The sequence below is a fragment of the Sciurus carolinensis genome, chromosome X (genome assembly GCF_902686445.1).
Source record: "Sciurus carolinensis chromosome X, mSciCar1.2, whole genome shotgun sequence".
NCBI classification, from domain to species: domain Eukaryota; kingdom Metazoa; phylum Chordata; class Mammalia; order Rodentia; family Sciuridae; genus Sciurus; species Sciurus carolinensis.
In genome coordinates this window covers 115,043,245-115,067,127 of record NC_062232.1, presented here as the reverse complement: position 1 = coordinate 115,067,127, position 23,883 = coordinate 115,043,245, and the positions used below count along the sequence as shown (strand labels likewise).

The following is a 23,883-nucleotide window of genomic DNA, read 5'->3' as shown; positions in this document are numbered from 1 at the left end:
TAAGAAAACCAGACACCGGACATCAGAAGAAGCATTTTAGACATAGTGAAAGAAAAGGTTAATTGAATCAGGTTTTGAAGAACAGTGACTATCAGGCTAGAGTGGTTTAGAGTGATGCAGCAAGCAACAGGAAATAATGAAAGAGTACTGAGTAGCATAAAAACCTAATGAAAGGGCTGTTTGACGCTTAATCTGGTAAACATGTATATCAGGTGAGGATGGAACTAGAAACAGAAAGGGCAACTACAATGGGAAATGAGAAGTGCCTCCAGGCAAGGTGGTGACAGAGGGAATAGAACATAAGATGCAACTCTGAAACATGTTTAAATGGGAAAGTCAATGGAAAGGGGTGACCCATAGGCTAGAGGAGATGATGAATGGAAATTTAGACCTGTTAACTTTCAAGAGACTGTAGCTATCCATGTGAAGATATCTTATAGGCAGCTGTTGAAATAGTATGGAAATATGGGTGATAGGTCAGTTACAGGCAGAGATTCAGATGTCCCTGACAGATGTGCCTTCCTAGGAGGTAAATATCCAAAGAGAAGCACAGGGGCTGAAGATGGATTATTTCTTTTAAGAAGGGGGCAGGGTAGGGGAGAAAGGTTGATTATGTCACCTGGTATGATTTATCGGGTGTTAGAATTGTCTTCCCTCTCCCAAAACAGCTTCCTATATTCCCGGACGTGCCTCTGGCAGAGATTCATTACTTTGGGTTAATAAGCAATCTCATTGAAAATGCAGATACCCTGGGGAAGGTTAATGCAGTGAGTCTAACTATTAGTCATTCACATCTTTGGGATAAATCCCCTGGGTGAAAGGAGGAGGAACGAATGCCAGAGAAAAGAAAGACAAATAGGGGGGTAGAAAAGAATTGGGGGTTGTGGTAACATGGAAATTCCTGGAGGAGCACTTGAAAGTGGTCAGTAAGCTGAGTGCTGCAGAAGGTTCAAAGGTCAAGGAATGTGAGGACCTAGAAGAAGCCATTGGATTTTGCTAGAAGGCAGTTATTGATGACTTTGAGAAAGCAGTAGGGGTGCAGTTAGGGGGGGATCAATGGGGAGAAAATGAAGGCAGCAAGTAATTTGGCAATAAAATGTCAAGAAATGAGATATTATGTATAAGGAGCCACATGGGAAGAACAAAGCCTTTTAGGACAGGAGATGCATATATGTTAAAGGCAAAAGGGGAAAAGCTAGTAAAGTATGGGAGGCTGCTGGAGGGAGGAGGAGAGGAGATGTGTGCAGAAGAAAACTAGATGAGAGAAAGGTTGGTGAGAATGTAGACCACTTGTTAGAAGAGTTAGCTTCTGAGGGTTGCTCTTCTCAAATGGGAGGAAGGAAATACAGATAGGCATGTGGACAATTGTGGCTAAGATGGCTGGGCATGAAAGCCAAATGGAAATTTCACATTTACCAGTTGCATATCTGGTTAAGGGATTCCAAGAACCTCATATGTGAAGGGTCTTTTAATGTCATAAAAATGTAGTTAACAACAATGCATTGTGTGTATCTCAAAAGAGCTGGCAGTGAGGATTTTGAATGTATGCACTGTAAAGAAATGAGAAAAGTTTAAGATGGTAGATCATTACACAATGTATACAAGAATTGAAACGTGACATTTTACCTTATAAATATGTACAATGATTATGTGTCAATCAAAAAAAAATCGCAAAATTGGGCTGGGGGTTTAGCTCAGTGCTAGAGTGTATACTTAGCATGTATGAGGCCCTGGGTTTGACCCCCAGTACTTTGCACACACAAAAACCAAACAAAATTTTTTAAAATGTGTTTACTTCTTTGTTTTATGTGGATACAATTAGTTATCCTATTCTTAATGATTAAAAATAATTTTGTAAATAAAAAAATCCACATATGCATTAGAGCAAAATAAATTTTCCATAACTCAAAAACCACTTCATGGGCTAGGGGTGTTCCTTAGTGGTAGAGCCTCTGCCTAGTGTGTGCAAGACCTTGAGTTCAGTCCCTAGTACCACAAAAAAAAGAAAGAAAGAAAAAAAGAAACTACTTCTTTTGCCACTTTTCAAGGTGAAATTTTATTTTTGTTTTGTGAAACTAGAGACTTATTTGTGCCCAGGCCTAATACATTGCACTGGCCTAATACATTGCACTGTTGACTTCTCAGGTTTATGTATTTGGGAAACAAGTGTGATTATTTGTATTTAACTGTTATGTTTAAGAATGAAAGAGAGCCGGGTATAGTGGTGCACACCTGTAATCCCAGTGACTTGGGAGGCTGAGGCAGGAGGATCACAAGTTCAAAGCCAGCCTCAGCAACTTAGACCCTAAGCTACTAAGTGAGGCCCTGTATCTAAGTAAAATACAAAATAGGGCTGGGGATGTAGCTTAGTGATAGAGCACCCCTGAGTTCAGTCCCCAGGACCACAAAAAAAAAAAAAAAGAGAGAGAGAGAGAGAGTTCAGTCCCCAGGACCACAAAAAAAAAAAGAGAGAGAGAGAGAGAGAACTTGTGGGTTTATGTCCATGTGAAAGTAAAATTAAACTAGTTTTGTGCTTTGACATTGGGTATTTCTTTAAATCACTGTTAATGTTTCAGTGGATTATGTCAGATCTATGTAACAAAGCAGTGATTCCAAAACTTCTTAACAAAATTGTCCAATTTCTATTCTCCATTTAATATTTTTCATTCCACCTCAGGAAAAAGAGGAGCGATACCTTATGTTATTTTCAAATGTCTTGCTAATGTTATCTGCAAGTCCTCGGATGAGTGGCTTTATCTATCAGGTTAGTAGATTTCATATAAAACAAATGGCAGGACCCATATGAAAACAGGCTTCCATTAAGACATAATGTCTCCACTATGGCATGAAAAGCTCAAGCCAGCAAAGGCAGAATGCTCTGACCCTTCATTGTATTTTAACAGCTTATCAGAACAGATGTTCATTAGATCAAAGACCTTTGTGTTAGTAATGAGTTTGTCCTGATTATCTATTGCTTTGCTTCTGAATTGGATTTTGAACGTACAAATAGAATTCTAAGTCTACAATTGGATAAATTAGCAGCAATATTTTATAGGTCCATATCATTATTGATGAGAAAATATAAAGCTGGCACCTGCTCCTGTGATTGTCTTATGACTGTCACATCTCACAATTTGGGTTTCCAAGAAGCAAGTCATTTAACACCTTAGGAAATTAAACTTCTCTCAGTGTGCTACCAAGATATAGTGTTATAAGTTAGTAATGCCTGTTATATCCTGGCCTGGCCATGACAAATTTTCATAAAATAGAGCCTTGACTTGGTTTACTAATTCATGTGAAAACGTGTTTGAAAAGTAAATTGTTTTGTAAATCCTGATCTTATTGTTTCCCTGGTTTCCCTTTTGCTACCTTGTCTGATTAAAATTTTAAACAGGGAAACATTATCTATTGACAGACTAGAGAAATATATCTACCTATAATTCAGCAGTGATTCTGGGAGGGTCAGAAAATCTAAGAGAGATATATAAAATCACAGAATTAATGGGAATGTGCCTTTTTTCTGGTAGGGAAAAATACCAGTAGCAGGAATGGTGGTGACTAGATTAGATGAAATTGAAGGGAATGACTGCACATTTGAAATCACAGGTAAGTAACTTTCTCTTTTTCATGTAGCTACTTCAAATCTTTTTGGGGATGAAGTGGAGTTCAAATAAATGAATGCAATTATTTTGTTATAAAGTCCATGAGCAAGTTTTATGTGGACATGGCACAGTATATTCCATTTCCTTGGATTACTAGGGTACAATGATAGAACAGAGAAGTTTCCTGGTCCTTTAAAAGCCTTGGCTTTGCCATTAGTTTCAATCTTCCCTTGCATAAGAGCTACTTGTGAGAGCTAAAGAATAACAAAATGGCCTGATGTAAATGTAATTTTCTCTTCCTCTGTCATCTATTCCCTAGTGGCAGAGATCCAAAGATGTAGACTTTTATCAGCAGTCTTAACATCCCCCTATGAATTAGCAAGATTTGGTTGTGTTTCCAAAAAGTGCTAAAAGGCCATGAAACTTTCTTCACAAACTGAGCAAAATGCCAGATCTTGATAATGTTCTCTGGCATTTTGGGCTATTATTCCTTTTGCCAGACCTGTATGATTTACATGTAATGGCTGCATTTTTTGCACTGATGTGGTGTAACAGCTAAGACTGGGATAATGGTCCCTGGCCTTACAGGTACTCTTCTTTCCCAATAAAAAGCCTACAATTTTGTATTTGCCCAAATCTTGTTCTACTTTAATATTGGGGGATACTGTACAATAGTCTCACTTTAGACAATGAACTAGATATACCATGTACTTAAACTTTTGGACTGCTAGTTTGTTCATAGTGAGGTTTTACACTACTTCTAAGATTCTGTAAGTGGTAGAAATCAAGTACAGTTTTATAAATCAGACATGAATATTTATTTACTTTAGTATCATAGCTTATCTGTTCCTACTATAGAAGTTTGAAAGGGTTATTCATGAATATGAAGACCCCTGAAATTAGACACCCAAGTCTTTCTTGCATGAAGTATATTTATGAATGAGACAAACTCAAGGTTTTCCTTTACTTTTGTTTTCAAATGTTCACAATCTGGTGATGCAGGTAACATAGTAGAGAGAGTTGTGGTCCATTGCAACAACAACCAGGACTTCCAGGAATGGCTGGAGCATCTGAACAGACTGACCAAAGGACCTGCCTCTGGAGGTTCATTATCCAAAACATCATCATCGTGTAGTGCTCATTCCGTAAGTAGTCCATTTTTTCTGCCCAGGGATACTTACTTCAGATGTTGCCTGCTAAACACTTATACAAAGCAATGAGCACTCCCTTCATCTTTGGTTAGTCTTTATTCATAGATTTTGAAGTACAGTTAAACCTCACTAATTCTGATTTCTCATTGTGAGGTGCATCCAAATTAATAAAAATTTTCACTTACAAGTGTGCAATTTTGTTTGACAGTATTCAGATACTCTAAATAACTGCTAGCCATGTGTTTCCAACCAGAAATCCTGCTAAGATGTTTTAATGATCAACAAAATTTACTTTGTTTAGCGACTGTTATTTTCATATTAATAATATGCTGAGTAAAAACAAATAACTTACTTCCCTAAGTACTTAAACATTTCCATGTAACCTCACTCATGCTATCACATTTGCTCAATAACCTTCTTCAAAGATAAACTTTCAGTGCTGTCTTCCTCTGAGTTCCTGCATTTAGAATTCATGGAATTTGAATTGATGAGATTTTACTGTACTTGTTGAGTGAAATGGAAGATATGCTGTGTTGTCTGTTAACACTCAAACCCTCATGATGCCAAAATTCCTATTTTGAGCACTGTGCATTGTGGTGATAGAACATGGGCTTTGGCATCCGATCTGTGTTCAAATCTTGTCTTTGCCAACTACTAGCTAGTTATTTCAATTGCTGAGTCTATGTTGTATGTTGTTCTGATGAAATAACCTATTTAAACACCTATTAGAGTTCTAAACACATCACTGAACTCAAATGTTGCCTGGTACCCCACTTTCCTCCCTTCTAGAGGAGAAAAAAATGTTGACTTCAATGAAATTGCAGAAGAGAGAAAGGACAGGATCATGGGATGTCGAGTCAATATCTGCTGTTCCTTAGAGACCCCATAATCTTGAGTGGAAAGTGCCAGTTCTCAAACTGGAGACTTTTGTTTTCCCATCTTTCCCTTTCTCTGCCCGACTTTGCTGATCCAATGAAATGATTGTTGTTCCCTTACTGTGTGGCACAAGCTCGGGTTCAGATGGCAGATTGCCAACATCTCATCAGACATTTTCCCAGTCTTTTAGCTCTACTGGACAGCCCCGAGGACCCTTGGAGCCTCCTCAAATTATAAAACCGTGGAGTTTAAGTTGTCTACGACCTGCACCTCCACTTAGACCATCAGCAGCACTAGGGTATAAAGAGGTAATTTTGCTACATATGGTATCAAATGCTTCTGACAAGCTAATCTTGTAGCTTATTCCAAATCCTTCTGTGAGAATGTGCTAGAATTTATGATAGGTGATGTATGTCAGTTAATCTTGAATTACCAGGCTCAGTGATTTTTTTGTTTCTGAATTTTCCATTTACCCTTTGTTCATCTACAAAAATTAATGAAATACCTACATGGTTAATGTGCAGTGCCTGAATTTTTCCAGCCTCCTCCTGAAGTGCCTCTGGTTTACCTTCATGTGATTGTGAGAATTCTTTTAGTTAACCATGCTCACACGTCTCAAATGACAGCCACTTCATTTGGAGTTGTATTTCCAACCAAACAGACCCAATTCTGCATTTTGGAGTATTTTGACCTATAAAGTAAAATCAGTAAAGTGTTATAGGAGCTAGTCATGAGTGCAAATTATGAAAATGATATTTACTGCAGCAGAAGTGGGAAAAGAAGTCAATAGAAGAAATGTCTTTTTAAAGAGAGGTTTCTTGTCAACAACCTTAAGAGACATTGGATATTTGAGTAGGTGGGATTTCAGGGTGGTGGTTGTTTTTCTCTCAAAGTTGCAGTTAGCTTCCATAACGTGTAGAGCGTTACCTTTTCCATATAGTGGGATTTTTCCCCTCTAACCAGTTTCTAATAGTTTCAGCTTTCAGAAAAGATGCTTATTTATTAATATCTGTTCTTTAAATAGATCTTGCTGAGAGAAGAATAGGTTTGTGACAGTTACGATATGAGCTTTAGAATTATGGTGCAAAGGCAGCATATCAAATGTGTGTTTCGATGAATGATGCAGACTTAGCTCAAGTTTGAGTGTGCTTTTATTTAAACCACCATGCTTCTGCTTCAATTAATTGTGTCTCCAACTCTCAGTGCAGTTAAAATAGAACAATATTTGGGCATTGGAGGATTTTTTTGGACACTTTTGGCTCAACACAATAGGAGAAACATTGCTTGAGTTGAATCTTAATTGTTCACCTCTATTCAGAATTCGACCAAAAAACTGTCCCACAGATTTGCTTTGGAAATTAACCTGCAATTCCCACAATTATTCGATTTTCTTCTTTCATTACCTAAAGCAGGAGTGCCACTTCCTAGTTATCTAGGTCCCTTTTTCAATGCTGGATAATTTATAATTGTCAGTTATTATATTCAGTGAAGGTGAGCTTTGAAGTGTAAAGTTGACTTAATCCTTCACATAACTAATCTATTAAAACTAAGGCATGATCACTTTGTTTCTGCTGGGGAAAGATAGTTATTAATATATTCTTACTATGTAGTGTATATTCAGTTATTTTCAGTTTTTGTTGTTCTTTGGACTTCTGCATGATGATATTGCACCTGAAACTAATTTGGGAAATGTGATGATATTCTTTCTTTGTAATTTATGATAACACTAACATTTCAAATGTTGTTTTAGAATTATTGATAAATGGATTTGGTCATTATAACCATCGACCTCTCACGCTCATCTTCTCTTTCTTTACATATTCATTTTAGAGGATGTCTTATATCTTAAAGGTAAGGGTAGAACAATATCTTTGGCTTACAGTGACATATGTTGTGCTGTAACCTTTGATGAATGAAGCTTTCCTTTATGCTTGTTTTGTCCCTTGTTATAATTGGTGGCTAAAATATGAAGATACAATTCTGACATGTAAGTATTTTCTTCAAAAAGCAGGCTTATGAAAAATACATATAAAAATGTCATCTTCTATGTAACGCTTTAGTAAGGTCCATTTCCTGTTTTTTGAAATGCTGTTTTTTCCTCTTATTTTTGTCACATGTGAGTTTTTCATGTCTGTCTCTTTTTAAGCCTAAGTGGATCACTGTGGCTAAGCAAAAGAAATGAAATTCTTTGTTTAATATATTTTAAAATGCTAATGATTATCTATGCATCACATATGTACATTGCATGGAAAATTTGGATAAGGTAATCATGACAATTTTTCCCTAAGTGTAAGATTTAATCCATTTGCTTGGATATTGACAATGAGCACTTTTTTCAATTTGATGATCATTCATAAAGCAAAAGCAAATTTAGTAATTCTCTTCTCCACTGTCTACTAATTAAAAATATGGTTTTATACATATGTAGTTAAGCTTGTCTGTGGGTTTGTTACTTTTAACCCAGAATCACTTACTAGAAAATTCTTCATTTGGCTTTTCTCTCTGAGTTTGGAAAAATTACTTAATCTCTCTGCCTTAATTTTCCCATCTGACAAATGAACATTATATTCTTTGTGGGACTGTTACAAAAAATACTCTTAAAAGTAGTTTTGATGCTCTTTGAAAAGTGATAAATGCTCTATTATTAGCTTCAATTGTTATTTAATTCCTTTAAAATGGTATCAGTGGGGAACATAAACCAATTTAGGAATATTATTATTTTTTCTAGAGTTGATATCCATTACTTTCTCTGCAGATGGTACCCTAAAGGCATTTGACCTCCTGGAGAATGTCTGCCTCATCTTTAGTAGACAGACTCCATTCTTATTCTCATTGTTATGGCAATTGAGAGGATAATATCATTGCCTGTATTTTATCTAACTTTGTGGAGTTTATTGGAGTCATTTTTATTATGTATAATATTAAATTTTGATGGATGCCTAACTGTCAAAATGAGAGGCATTCTATTTCATTTAATTTGCTCTATTTTAATTTGAATTTGGGAGAGAATTTTAATTCATTAAGAAAACTTTATCCTTACAGGAGTCCAGTAAAAGCCCCAAAACAATGAAGAAGTTTCTTCATAAAAGAAAGACTGAGAGAAAACCATCAGAGGAGGAATATGTGATTAGAAAAAGTATGTGTTTTATACTTTATAAAAGTTATTTATGGATGAGCTAACATGAGAATTTTTTAAAAGTGCATGATTAGAGAAGTTTGTTCTTGGCCTCATCAGTTATATAAATGTATGGAAAAGTTTGGTCATCTCTGAGACTTTTAAATAATCACTTCCTGTCATCTTAGGCAGACATCATCTGTGTCATTTTTATGATACCAAACATTTCACTCCACCTAGTTTACAACCTCTCAAGAAACCTATTAAGGATACTTGTTTCTTCCTCTTAGGTTTTGATGACTGAGATGTTTTTCTGTACAGAGTAGACTATTAGACCTGAAGATTGAAGCTTTTCAGGAAGTCTAAAGTTCAGTGATGTTTTCCGTCAAGGAACTGGCCTGCTGACATCTAGAAACAGGGCTTTATTTAGAGGCAGGCTGCAAAGTCAGTTTGTCAATCCATACATATCTATTTAGCTATAAGACTGTGGCTAGGGAACTTTGGGATGCATGTAAAGAGCAAGTCTCATAAAGAGGTGGCAGTAATGTGTGTATAAGTAAAAAATATTGTTTGGATAAATTTTTGCTGGACTCCAACTTCTGCATGCCCTGTCCCCCACACACACCTTGTGGGTGTACATCATATACATCAACTTATTAACAGGGTGCCCTCCAGTCATTTCAAGAATGAGTTGGGGAGGTGGGTGGGAAGAAGGAGAGTCAATGAATATGCCAGCTGATTGGAAAGATGAATGGGGGTTGTTGTGGAAACTATCTAGAGAAGTTGAGCCTTGAAATTTAAAGGAGAGGAAGGGCTGTGGTGTATTAGCTGGGAGCTGAAGCCAGTACCAAGACTATGGCTCTGATTTTGGCCACCGAGAGATGACAGTCAGGACTCACCAGTCTAGAGCTCTGGGCTTGAGGAGCAGGCCTCTATCAGTGCTAAGCTCACTGAGGCTGACCTCAAGACTCTGTAGGGTTGCTATCACTCTTCTTGAGCATGAGGGTCAAATAGTTGTTTCTACTGCCTTTTAGAAACATTATTGATCAGAGAGGCTGGTCCTCAGCAGTGAAGTGTGCTGCATCATTTTGAAGGTTCAGAAGCATTGATCTATGAAGTCCTTTTTAATTAAATTTGACAGGTACAGCTGCTCTGGAAGAGGATGCTCAGATTCTTAAGGTGATTGAAGCCTACTGCACCAGTGCCAATTTTCAACAAGGTAATGCCTCAAGTAGATTGCTCCAAACTACTTTCCCTAATAAATGTTGTTTCTTTACTACTCTCTGTCTCTTAGACAAAAAAAGAGAAGCAATGCATATTGGGTTGCAGGGTGTGGAAAGCAGGTGACTGGGTGCAGAGGAGCTGTGCAGGACTGCATCTTTCAGATAAGGTGGTTTTAGCTACTGAGAGGTTTGTTTACCACTGTTGCTTTTCACCCAGAAAGAGATGCAAGAGAGAAAAAGTTGGAGGTGATCGAAATGAAAACAATTTTAAAAAGCCATTCATTCTCCTTTGAAGTACACAGATACCTGCACCAGCACCAGTTAGGAATTAAAGAGCCCAGAGAGTTCCTGTGTCTGTGAACTGATGCTAATCTCATGTTAGAGGCAGATTTGGAAAGGAAGTCAAAATACTATCTTTGATCAACTGCATGTTTAAACAAACAATGCTTCACCAGACTCAAGTTTCAAAGTTGCTCTGAAAATCTGGAAATGTAGCAGTGCAGCAGGGGCTGCTCAAAATGTATGAGACTGATCAGGGAGCTCTTAGGTGAGGTTATTTCTCTATACAACTTGCAGGTAACAAACTGAAAGCTGGATAATGTTTTCTGATGCATTCTTGTGCTTCATAAAAGCCAGGTCACATGGATAATGTCTTTTGTCTGCCATTCTCATAGACATTCAGGATACTGATTATGAGGTTTTCACATTTGAATAAGAAACAAATGCCCCATAATGCTCCATTTCTACAGTCACTGACTAATCCCTTGGTGTGGGAAGGGACTTTTTAAGCAGACTACTTTGACATATTCTTTCGAAGTAGCACATCTCTGAGACTGGTCAAGAGGAAAGCATGCCATGTGAAAGTCAACACATTTGACCATGAAGAGACACTTTCTGCTTCACAGACAAAACCTGGCTGTGACTTCAGTCATGTCCAGTTTTGATAGCAAGTTTGGAGGATGCAGAAGAAGAAAGTGAGAGCAGTTTTCGTCATGAAAGTTAGGAATGTGAGGGAGACAAGGAGACGCCAGAAGGAGCATACGCATACAGAATATGACCTCATCTTTCTCTTCCACCACTTCTTTTCACTTTTATAGAGTTCGCTCATCTACTCAGAGGTGAAGGCATAAGCAGGTGTCCTGGCCTAAATATATGCACATTTTTGCTCCTTTTCCCTAGCATCCCTTTTGCATGTTTAGCACATGCCAGGCCCAGTTATATGTCCTGTTTCCCCAGAACTGACCACTCTTGCTTTTGCTGCATTCATTTATCAGCCAGACTTATGTATATTTATTATGTGTCAACAAAGTGCTGTTCCCTGGAGAATGTGGAGACACATCTCACCTCATGAAAGCAGGGCATGATCCAGTGAAGGTAGTGAGTGTACACACCTCTGAAGGAACTTGACCTAGAAGAGACAAGGCCAGTGACTCAGAGAGACCAAGGATTAAGCACTTGAGCTCATACAGGAAGGATCCAGAATGAGGAGGAGGTTGGAGTTTCAGGAGAGCTGTTTGGTCAGGCCTCCATGTCTATTTTGTCACCTTTACTATGCCAGAGCCTGGAGACAGACTGAGCAGAGAGCAGTGTGGATACCTGAGACTTTGCTGCTGGCATAATGACCTCATTCTACCCTGAATTAAAACAGTCTTCAGTGACTGGGCATGGTGGTGCACACCTGTAATCCCAGCAGCTCAGGAAGCTGAGGCAGGAGGATCACGAGTTCAAAGCCAGCCTCAGTAACTTAGGGAGACCCTAAGCAACTCAGTGAGACCCTGTATCTAAGAAAATAAAATACAAAAAGGGGCTGGGAATATAGCTCAGTGGTTGAATGCCCCTGGGTTCAATTCCCAGTACCAAAAAAAAAAAAGTCTCAAGGGACCCTCCATTCCCTTTTACGACCATAAACAGAAGAAATGAACAGGAATACTGCATCTGGCACCTTTCAAGAGCATTGTTTCTCATGCACTGCTGCTTTCAACCTGATCTTTACTAAAATTATAGAATAGCAAAGCATAGGATATGGTGTGAATGTCCTAGAGAATTGCAGGCATGGAGAAATTGCTAGTTAGTTCTCCTGTAGGGAAGGCAAAACAGGAAACTCTGGGAGTCTTGACTGAGAACAGCTGTTATAGTGACTATTTCATCTTATTTTTCTGAATTCAAAATGCCCTCCTCCAAATTAAATAATGTATTTTAGCATTTAGAATTCCTCATGGCAGGAAAAATAATCAGCAAATATTCATATCTGAGTGCAAGGTAGCAGGATGCTTTGAACAAAGACCCTGCTTTAATGGTAGTGGAAAGGAACTAATGCCTACAAATAATCTTTGTTAGTCACTCATCCCTCTTGCAACCCTCATTTGTAGGTGCTCGCAAAGATTCTGTTCCACAAGTCTTACTCCCTGAGGAAGAGAAACTCATCATTGAAGAAACCAGAAGCAATGGCCAGACCATAATTGAAGAAAAGTGAGTAGAGCAGGTGACACCTTTCCTGTTTTGTCAAGGAACTGGAAAGGAAATCTAGTCCTCTTTGCTGAGCATGCAGTTGGGGGCCTTGAAAGGGCTTCCTCCCTTACAAAGGGAAGCAGAAAGGGGTAAGGAGTGGTGGAGTGACCAGAACCCTTCAGATAAGTTCCATTTGTAGCCAACTTCCCCAGATAGTAAGCTGCTTCAGAGCACTCAAGAGTACCAGTGCTCTGGATGGGTTTAGCAGGTATACAGGAATGCCATAGCTCTGGTTTCCCTGCCTGGAGGGGTACCGCTCACATTTTTTGAGTTAGGGCTAGACTTTCACATGTTTGATCTCAAAGTCCTACAGTAATCCAGTGAGACAAGCATGATTCTCACCACTCTTACAGATGAGGAAACTGAGGTTCAGGGAAATTATGTCTCTGATCTACCTTTCACAGTAGTGAGTGTGACCTAGAGGTTAGATACCCTCTGGCTCATAAAGTAAACACAAAGTAGTTAAAAAATTAATTTGTTTAATCTTGAGTCATTTCTGAAGTCAGACCTGAATTTGCACAAGATAGCACATTTCAAAGTGCTTGGCATCCTCATGTATTCTTACATCTGGTGTATAAAGTGATATGGCAGATATGGTAAAGCACTTGGACTCAAGAGACCAGGCCTGGTTCAACTCCTGATTCTGCTACTCATTAGCTGTATGACCTGAGGCAGCTTCCTTCACCTATCTGGGCCTGTTTCCTCATATGTTACAATATGGATGATAGCAATGCTTTCAGAGTTGTATGATGGAATATAGTTAAATATAAAGGCTAGTACATAAATATAATAATAATAATTTTTATTATATCTGTATTAATCTTCACAACTTTCCTAGGGTTTCAGGGAATGTGGTTTTATCCCCATTTTATATGTGAAGAAGCTAAGACCAAGAGAAGATGAGAAGGAAACTGGTTACCCAAGGTTAGAGGACTAGTAAGTGGCAGGATCCAAACTGGAATGTAGATCTCTAAACTCCTTTTTCAGGGATTGAGCCTGAGAAGAAAGACTGTTCCGCAACTTAGCCAGGGTACTTCCTCATTTTTTGTAATATATAGAATAGTCCAGAAATAATGCCCTGATTTTGTGTCATATGAGGTCAGTTAGGGTCGGGTAAGTGAAAAGCAATGGTTTAGCAGAGTTATTGTAGTACAGACAGGGCCTTCTGACACCTCTCATTATACATTAAGTGATATTCATTCCTGCCCTAAAGCCACATAAATACAAACCTTATGATGGGAATCTGAAAAAGTTGAACTCATAGAAGCAGAGAAATGGTTGCTGGAAGTTGGGATGGGGTGGAGGAATATGGGAATATGTTGGTCAATGGTATGAAGTTTTAGTTAGGCAGAATGAGTAAGTTTTAGTAGACCTCATGTACAGCATTGGGTCTAAGTTAACAATACTGTACTGTATACTTGGAATTTTCTAAGAGTAAATTGTAAATGTTCTCACCAGACACATACACACAGATGATAACTATGTTAGGTGATAGATGTGTTATTTAGCTTGATTGTGGTCATCATTTCACAATGTAGACATATATCAAAACATCATATTAGGAGCTGGGGTTGTAGCTCAGTGGTAGAGCACTTGCCTAGCATGTGTGAGGTAGTGGGTTCAATCCTCAGCACCACATGTAAACAAATAAAGGTCCATCTACAACTAAAAAGATTTTTAGAAATATGTCGTATACTTTAAATATATGCAATTTTCATTTGTTAATTATATTTCAAGCTGGGAAAAACTTCATTATGGTCCTAGTCTCTTGTTTTCTGGTTACACAAGCTGAAAGTAAGAAGCCAAGGAGGAGGGAATTACAGAGAAGGCACAGTATATGGTTCTGGAATGAACATGGGAGGCAGTAGTTGTTCTTTCATAAAAAGAAAGAAAGAACCAGTCAATGCAGTACCATTCCCCATTGGCTAGAGATACACTGCTTTCTAGGATCTGTATTTTTATGGAGTTAAGTATTACTTAATTGTATGTTGGTGCCAGTCACTCATCTCTGAATTTTCTCTTCATGTTCTAGGAGCCTCGTTGATACGGTTTATGCCTTGAAGGATGAAGTCAAAGAACTGAAGCAGGTAATAAGATTAAAAGTCATTTTCTCTGATAACAGAACCCCTCCATCTTCCTTGCTACCCACTGGGAGATGCTGTCAGGAAAGGCCCAGGAGCAAGATGGTAAAGGGGAATTTTTATTTTCCTTGTTTCATCAGGGTGAGTTTCATTGATTTTTGCCATGAGGCCTTGAGTTTGGATTTCTGGGTCTTACTTATATTCCTATTTATCAGTTTGAAATAGGGTTCTGAACTTAGTTATGACATTTTTGTTTTGATATCTGTAAAAGAGCCCAAGAAAAGGCATATCGATTGTGTGTGTGTATGTGTGTGTGTGTGTTTTAATCAGCTTTTCATTGCTGTGACCAAAATGCCTGACAAGAACAACTTAAAGGAGGTTTATTTGGGGCTCATGGTTTTAGAGGTCTCAGTCTATGATCAGCCAAGTCCATTGCTTGGGCCCAAGTGAAGCCAAACATCATGGTGGAAGGGCCTAGTGGAGGAAAGCTGCTTAGCTCATAGTAGCTAGGAAGCAGGAAGAGAGACTGAGGAGCCAAAATGTAAACCCCAAAGGCACACCCCCAGTGACCTAGCTCCTTTAGCCTTATCCTACCTGCCTGTAGTTACTATCCTGTTATTCCATTCAAATTATTAATCCATAAAATGGATGGATTAATCCACTAATTAGGTTTCAGCTCTCATAATCTATTTTGCCTCTGACCATTCCTGCATTAACCCAGGAGCTTTTCAGGGATACCTCTTATCCAAATCACAACAGCATGTAAGTGTAAACAGAATCATCAGTCATGGCTTGTGGATCCCTCTGGAGATATGAACCACTGTTCCATGATGTACCCTCTGCCTGTATGCAAGACTGAATCTCCTACTGACCAGGGGCAGAATGGTTGAGAGGGGAAGAGACAAGGGACTGAAAGGCCACTTAGGAGGTTCTGATGGTGCCAGGATGAGACAGGATGAGGTCCTGAACTGAGGCAGGCCACCGAGGCAGTAGAGGAGGAGAGCAGATGTATAGGAAGGCATGTTGTGGAGTTTGAACCTATGGGATATGATGACACAATGCTGGGATTAAGAAAAACCATGGAATAAAGATAAAGCACCTTCTCAGGTGTCTAGTTTGATATGGAAGTGCCCTCCACAGAGATCAAGAACCACAGGAGGAGATTTGGGGTGATGGGGGAGATACTATTTTTACTTTAGGACCTAGTGAGTTTGAAGTGCTTGAAACCTAAGAAGGTAGAAATACCAAGTTGGCATTGGAGGTTGTGGACCTGGTGCTCAGAAGATGAGTTTACTACCAGAGTTATTTTGGAGGTGCCTTAATAAACACTTGGGTTGAAAGGGAAGACACTAGGTGACAGGAGTATTAAATGAAAAAGAGGGACAGTGTAGTTTAGGCCTTGGAGAATGCTTGTATTTCAGGAAAGAGGAATGGAAAAGGTTGGTCAGAGGTAGGTGGGAGAATCAAGAAGCTGCCTAGACTTAGAAGCTGTGGGAGCAGAGTTTGAGAAAAGAAAGTGTAATCACGGGTGAAGGGAGCCAAGAAGATGAGCAGGAGGAGCCTAGGGAGGGCTCCCTCTGTTCATTCATTGACAGATCTTTTCCCATTGTAGGAGAATAAAAGAATGAAGCAGTGCCTGGAAGAAGAATTGAAGTCAAGAAGGGATCTAGAAAAGCTAGTCCGGAGGCTGTTGAAGCAAACAGATGAGTGCATTCGAGCTGAATCCAGTAGCAAGACCCCGATTCTTCCATAACCATCACTGTGCAGCTAGGCATTGTGCCTTTGGTGCATCTTCAAATGTCTGGCTGATTGATTTGACTCATTTTGCTCACTTTTATGGCTTCTGTTTTGTGTTTGAATCTGTGCATGTCTGTGTGTATATGTGTGCATGCACAGGTATGTGTGTGTGTGAGTGTGTGTGTGTGTGTGTGTGTGTGTGTGTGTGTTTGGGTGTTTGCTGTTGTTTGATTATTGGTTGGTTGGGTTTTCTGTTTCCAATGGGAAAAAGCAGGAGGTGGTGGTAGAAGTGGCCCTAGAGTCTTCTCCATTCAATAAGAAGAGAAAAGCTAATGTAGGCAAATGACTTCAACGGTCTTCAGATAGCCTTCATTTTGCAGTGCCTCTGCAATAGCCATTGCCCTCTGGTCGTGCTAGTTGGGTTGACTGTTTTCACAAAGCAGCTGGCCATGGAGTAGTAATTGTGAACCCAGCTTTCCCCCTACACTTCCTGTACTCAGCAGCCCCTCAGTACCTAATTTACTGAAGGCGAAGCTTCCTGAGCTATGAGTAGAATAGGTGACTGTCACATGCTCATTGATCCACATGACCTTTCCTAGACTGTCATATGCCACCCTTCAGTCACATCATTGAAAACTATAGCCCTACGTTGTCTATAAGACCAAGAAAACTGTATACCCTGATTTCTTTTGTACTGGTGTACATTTTAACTCAGTGGGTCAGAAGCTCTGGACATTCGTGCCAACACCAAATCCAGCAGCAAATTACATTGGGTAATCCTCCCCTTCAACTGCAGAGTTGACCAGCTCTTCCTAGTGCATGATAGGGTTTCTTCCCCACCCCAGCCTTCTGCCCAGTGTGTAAGTTCTATATTTCTCCAGTGCTTTTAGCCAACCATACTGAGTGCTGTGTAAACTAGTATGTATGTGCTTTGCTTACTTTTGAAAAAAATGTAGTTAGACTATGAGTGGTTACTCTGCATTGCATATTCAAACTGCAACCTCTCATTCTTTGAAACAACCTACATGGAGAAGATATTATACCCTAATAGACATCTGTCATTCAGTTTATTGCTCTCCCATTTACACCATGAGAAGTTGTAATAATCATTGGCCTCTTTTGAGTAGGACTCTAAGCATTATTTGCAAAAATGTGAAGTTGGTCTTGTTTGTGTATCTAGAATGAAAGGGCTCCTCTAGTAACTCTGTTGGTTACTAGTGATGCTGATTATTTGGAACTGATTTACTCAACTTATTGAATCAGATCATCAACTTTGTAAGTATCCCAGAAATTAGAATTGTGAGAAACCAGGTTTAGAAGAGTCACAGAAGAACAGTGCACATCCAAATTCAGTGCAATTCAATGTCTACTAAGACTATAGGACAGAGAAATGCAGCCCACTCCTCTTTCCCACCTAGACTGGGGGCATTTGGACAGATGGGGAAGGTCACTGGACAGAGAGGCAATAGGCCAATAAGTTGATAAAAGTAGTGTTACACAAATACATTTGATGGATTCCTAATAAATGTGCAATTCGCAAATGTTGAAAATTAAACTTGAAGCTTGAAACCCTCAGCTTGCTGAGGAGCCCTTTTTCTTTCTGGCACTGAGAGTCTCAGGGTTCCATAGCTTCACGGTACAGGGCTGTTGTCTACCTGCTGCACAGCAGAAATTACAGCATTCACAGTCCAACATCAGCCAATCACACACAGACATCTTTGGAAGTTGAAGAGTGAATATTTCTAAGAATGGTGGTTCTGTTTTTAAGCATAGAAGTTTAGGTATGACGTCTTTCACCTAAAAATTTAAAACAATAACAACACAGATCCTCACATCTTCCCTGTCTGTGGTTAGTTAATAACTTGCAATAAATGTGCAAACTATATCCCTAGGAAACATTTTTGTGATTACAAAATATTTTAGTTGATTGCTTAAGATATTGAAAGATCTTTATTTTAAAGTGATATGTACATATGCATGTTTTGGGGACTTGGTCCTTCTGATGAGAGGCCCATGGTACTCTGGGTAATGAAGCTTGTGCAGAGAGCTGTCCGCGCTTATACACTAAACAATAATATAAAGGAAATGAAGCCATGTTAACCCGAGAGCAGTGTCTTCATAGCTGTGTTGTTTACAATACTCTATAAATGGATTCCTGTTACTCTGTAATTAAACTGCTGCCTTTAGAGGCCTTTCATTTTCTTCTCTGTCATGTCCCTTCTTACACAAGTGCAAATTTTCTAACTTGTTTTTATTTTAAAAACTTTTAAAATTGACATTTTCAATAAATAAGAATAAACAGTGCTTTATAAAATAAGTGATTTGTTTCTCTTTTTGCTAGGGGGGAGTGCAGAAAGATTTCTTTTTATCATTTTTAATTTTTTAAAGTTTAATTTTATTTTTAATTGAAAAATAATAATTGTGTATATTTATGGGGTACAGTATGATATTTCAATCAATGTATATGTTGTGGTAGATCACATCAGCTAACGAACATGTCCATTACCTCAAATAGTCATCATACCTTTGTGGTGAGAACATTTATAAATTTTCTCTTTTAACTATTTTGAAATACACAATAAATTATCATTGACTATAGTCACCATGTTTTGCAATAGGTCTCACATACTTATTTCTCCTAACTGAAACTTTGTCCACTTTAATGAACATTTCACCATCTCCACATCCTCGCCCCAGACTCTGGAAACCACCATTCTATTCTCTACTTCTATGAGTTTGACTCCAAATTTTTATTGGTGCATATTAATTGTACAGAATAGTGGATTCCATTGCAGCATATTCAAGCATGTAAATAATGTAATTTGGCCAATTTCCCTGTGTAACACCTCTCCTTGCCTTCTCCTCTTCCTTCTCCTGGTTCTCCTCCTCTGTTCTCATGGTTTCCTTCTACTTTCACGAGAGATTTTTTTTTTGTCTTTTTTATCCTCTAGCTTCCACATATGAGAGAAAACATATGACTCTTGTTTTTCTGAGTCTGGCTTATTTCACTTAACGCTCTCCAATTCCTTCTGTTTTCTTGCAAATGACATAATTTTGTTCTTTATGTATGAATAAAACTCCTTTGATTCTTTTGGATTAACACTGAGACATGGTATAACTGTATCATATCAAAGTTCCATTTTTAGTTTTTTGAGGAACTTCTGTACTGATTTCCATAGTGGCTATACTAATTTATAGTACCACCTTTCCCCCCACATTCTTGCCACCTTATTGTTATTTGTATTCTTTTTGGGGGGAGGGCACCAGGGATTGAACTCAGGGTACTTTACCACTGAGCCACATCCCCAGCCCTTTTTAATGTTTTATTTAGAGGCAGGATCTTGCTGAGTTGCTTAGGGCCTTACTAAGTTGCTGAGGCTGACTTTGAGCTTGTGATCCTCCTGCCTCAGCCTCCCTAGCCACTGGGATTACAGGCGTACTCCACCATGCCCAGTTTTGTTATTTGTATTCTTGGTGACTGCCATTCTTAGTGGAATGAGATAGAATCTTAGTGTAATCTCAATTTGCATTTCCCTGATGAGCTGAACATTTTTTCATACAATTATTAGCCATTTGTACCTCTTCTTTTTTATTGGTGCATTATAATTATACAAAGTAGTGGGATTCATTGTGATATAATTATATAAATACATGCTAAATTTCATTGCCCAGTACCTCCCCTTTCCCTTCCCTTTTCCCTCCCTCTCAATCCCTGTCCTCTCCTCTACTGACCTCCCTTCTATTTTCATGACAATCACCTTTTCTCCCTTATTTCTTTCTAGCTTCCACATATGATAGAAAATACATGACCCTTGATTTTCAGAGTGTGGCTTATTTTACTTAATATGATGTTCTATAGTTTACTTGCAAATGACAAAACTTAGTTCTTCTTTATGGCTGAGTAAAACTGCACTGTGTATATATACCACATTTTCTTTATTTATTCATCTGTTGATAGGCACCTGGGCTGATTCCACAACTTCACTGTTGAGAATTGCACTGCTATAAACGTGGGTATGCATGTATCACTGTAGTATGCTGACTAGTTCTTTTGGACAAATACCAAGGAGTGTGTACCTCTTTTTTTTTTTGAGAAATTTGTTTAGTTCTTTTGCTGATTTATTGACTGGGTTATTTGTTTTTGGTGTTGAGTTTTTTGAGTTCTTTATATATTATGGTTATTAATCCTTGATCAGAAGGATAGCTGGCAAGGATTTTCTCCCATTCTCTAGACTTTCCCTTTATGCTGTTAGTTTTTTTCTTTTGCTGTTCAGAAGCTGTTTAACTGGATGTCATCCCATTTATTGATTCTTGGAGTTCAAGTCTTTTTTAGACTGCATATAAAAGTGAGTTCATGTCATATCTGTCTTTCTGTACCTGGTTTATTTCACATAGCATAATGTCCTCCAGGTTTATCCATGTTGTCACAAATGACAGACTTTCCTTCCTTTTAAGTCTGAATAGTATTCCATTGTGTATATATATCGTATTATCCATTCATCTGTTGATGGAAACCTAGTCTGATTTCACAACTTGGCTACTATGAAGAGTGCTGCATGAATATAGGAGTGTAGATAGCTCTTTGACATTCTAATTTAATTTCCTTCAGAAGTGGTGGAAAGGAATATAGATAGTGTATAGGTTGGGGCCAGAATTATTTGCTAGTCCATTCTCATTGGGACTTTATCTCTGTAAAGTAGGGAGCAAATATCATCTGCCTATGCATTAGAACTTTTCTTAACTTTCCTACCTCTACTATTTTGGCCCAAAACTATAAACTGTTTGTGTCTCTCCTCATCATTTTCCTTCCAATATTAGAAAAAGATACATTCATTTTCCTGTTCAAACTTATCCCTTGATCTTTAGACTTGTCTTCATCCATCTTTATATTTTATAGAACTCTTTTGATCAGTGAGAGCCTCTATTTTGACCACAATCAAAAGGCTAGTGTCAACAGTCGAGAAGAAAACATTTATTCTACTTCAAGTTAGATGAGCTGAGTAGGATCTATTGCTATTCAGCATCCATTCCTACCCCTTTGTTATATATCCCCCTGGAAACATAAAGGCCAAAAAGTACATTTCTTAGAATCTCTTGCAGCTATGTTTCTGGATAAAATGAGGATTCTGATACATTTTAAGTTCTGTCAATGAGATTTGGAGGGCTTAAATTAGGCAGGAGTTATCTTCTTGGAGCATGGTGGCCTGTAGGCAGTTCTAAAGACATGTTTGTGACTCCCGTATTCCACATTCCAGTATGTCTACTAAACCTTTGTGGGTGAGAGGCTATGTGGCAGCATTCGTGGGCAGTAACAGCAGCAACAGCTTCATGACATTTGAATTACAGCTGCAGTGGGATGAACTTGAAGCCATTAGTCCACTGGAAGTCCCTTGACTCCTACTTCTATAGCCCCATGTTTTGGTAGACACCTAATAGCTTTTGTGTGTGATACACCTTCAGTGGTTAATCTTTCCTGTTCTGGTCCAATAGATATAGCATTGTACCTCCCATGTGCTATGCACAGTGCAGTATTTTATGTTAATTAAGTTCATGTAAGCCTCCCAACAACCACATGATGTCTTCACAACCGTTATTTCCATCTTAAAAATGAACAGAGGCACAGAGATTTTGAACAATATGTCAGCACATGGTGGAACTAGGATTTTATCTCCTGGTTTGTCTGCCTCTTGGACTCATGCTCTTTCTACCACATTTCCTCCTCTGCACTTGACACTTGCTAAGGCTTCTGCCTCAGCTATCTATCCTTGTGAGGTCAACAATGAGCTTTACTTATTTATTCATTTATTATTGGTTCTTTCTAATTATACATGATTGGATTCATTTTGACATAATTACAGAAGCATGGACTATAACAATGAGCTCTTAATTGACAAATTCAGATGATTTCATTTGAATACCCATCTTGACCTCTCGAGTATTTGACCCTGCCTTCTCAATAAGCTCTCCTTCCTTTGTTTTTGTCATCTGTGTCTCAAAGGACCCCAGACAGCTTTAGAGGCCTAAGACAGCATGGGTCCCAACACAGTGGTTTCAGTCTCAGTGGTATGGCACCAAATGTGTTCCCTCCTGAAGCCCAAGTGTTTATGTGTTGTTTCCGTGTAAGTGAGGTGCTCCTGTACTGATAACTTGCTCAGTAATATTTTTATTTTGTTCATTTTATGTTTATTGAGAAATAAAAATTATTAGCAATTTCAAGCATTCTTACCTCACCCTTAGATGGAATACAGAAGTAACATATTGATAAAACTGGAAGTTAACTAGATAACTTATTACAGGTAGGTCAGAAATGTACTCAAATCCTTGTCATTTATTTATTTATTTTTTTTTCTAGATTGATTTTTATTACACTCAAATGGATACCCTGATTGATTATCAGTCGTACAAATGTTTAGCACATTTCTCACTTCTCTAATAATCAGAATAATCTAATTTTCAATGTCATTTAATGTACTCCATTCAAGGTTATAATAGATCATATTTCTAATAAAACACAGCAATTATGTAATGAATAATACAGGAAGACCAGCATTCAATTTCGCTTGATTTTAAAGCAATGCTGAGGGAAGGTCTTGGATGAATCCGCTCCTTTAAATGGGATGTACATTTTGCATCTTTACCTGCATGATATCGGGTATTTTCTTCCTGATGATGATCCAAATGGAGTTTTGCCAGAGAACTTCACCCCACTAAGGAAAAATTCTTGGGAGGAAACAGCAAGTTTTGAATCCTTTTAATATATGTTATCAGTGCACCTGGAGAAAAGTGACAGTTTGCCAAGTTATTTATTGAGTTTCTCTAGTAATTGCTGCTTTCTCCTCAGTTTTTTTTTTTGTTTGTTTTAGTTTTTTTTTATTGTAAACAAATGGGATACATGTTGTTTCTCTGTCTGTACATGGCGTAAAGGCATACCATTTGTGTAATCATAAATTTACATAGGGTAATGTTTGATTCATTCTGCCATTTTTTCCCTTCCCCCCCTCCCCTCCCACCCCTCCCCTCCATCTATACAGTCCTTCCTTCCTCCATTCCTGCCCCCCTCCCTAAACCCAACTCCAACCCCAACACTAACCCTTCCCACCCCCCCCTATGTGTCATCATCCACTTATCAGTGATATCATTCCTCCTTTGGTAAATCCTTGTCATTTATTAGAACAATTATAAAAGTGATCAAGTGAAGTTAGGAGCAAACATCATATACTATTTTTCAGACTACAATGAAATTATAATAAAGATAAATTATCTATTTTTAGCCACAGTTGAATTCTAAGTTGTCTTCTACACCAGGGACACATTTTTATTATTTAAATATTTTTTATATAATGAGGGCCTTGACGATATTACAAATTTTGCTTCAACTAACACGGAGAATTATTTCCTGGACTCTTGGGTTATAGGAACCTGTATTTATTCACTCATTTATTCCTTCACACAACAAAGGGCCAATTCTATGCTGGGTGTTGTGATAGACAATGATGTTACCATGGTGAAGAGGATAAGGTCTTGGTCCTCAAGAAGCTCACAGCATTGTAGGGAAAACCCCAACCACATTAAGTGCCATGAAGTACTTGC

The 23,883-nt window shown here is 38.3% G+C and overlaps 1 protein-coding gene across 10 annotated transcripts in view; it reads left to right on the top strand.

Annotated features, from left to right (window-relative positions):
• Positions 1-18,604, top strand: part of Arhgef6 (Rac/Cdc42 guanine nucleotide exchange factor 6) — a 110,649-nt gene extending 92,045 nt beyond the window's left edge. For 5 of the 10 annotated variants that reach the window (XM_047535718.1, XM_047535719.1, XM_047535724.1 and 2 more), the window contains 10 exons: positions 2,678-2,764; positions 3,528-3,606; positions 4,605-4,747; positions 5,800-5,937; positions 7,460-7,480; positions 8,672-8,765; positions 9,886-9,963; positions 12,337-12,436; positions 14,508-14,562; positions 16,169-18,604. In XM_047535718.1, coding sequence (XP_047391674.1) covers positions 2,678-2,764; positions 3,528-3,606; positions 4,605-4,747; positions 5,800-5,937; positions 7,460-7,480; positions 8,672-8,765; positions 9,886-9,963; positions 12,337-12,436; positions 14,508-14,562; positions 16,169-16,309 — 936 coding nt within the window. In that variant the 3' untranslated portion in view covers positions 16,310-18,604. The remainder of the gene's footprint in view (positions 1-2,677; positions 2,765-3,527; positions 3,607-4,604; positions 4,748-5,799; positions 5,938-7,459; positions 7,481-8,671; positions 8,766-9,885; positions 9,964-12,336; positions 12,437-14,507; positions 14,563-16,168) is intronic. The other 5 variants (XM_047535715.1, XM_047535720.1, XM_047535717.1 and 2 more) reach the window with 5 other exon arrangements.
• The last annotated feature ends 5,279 nt before the right edge of the window (positions 18,605-23,883 follow it).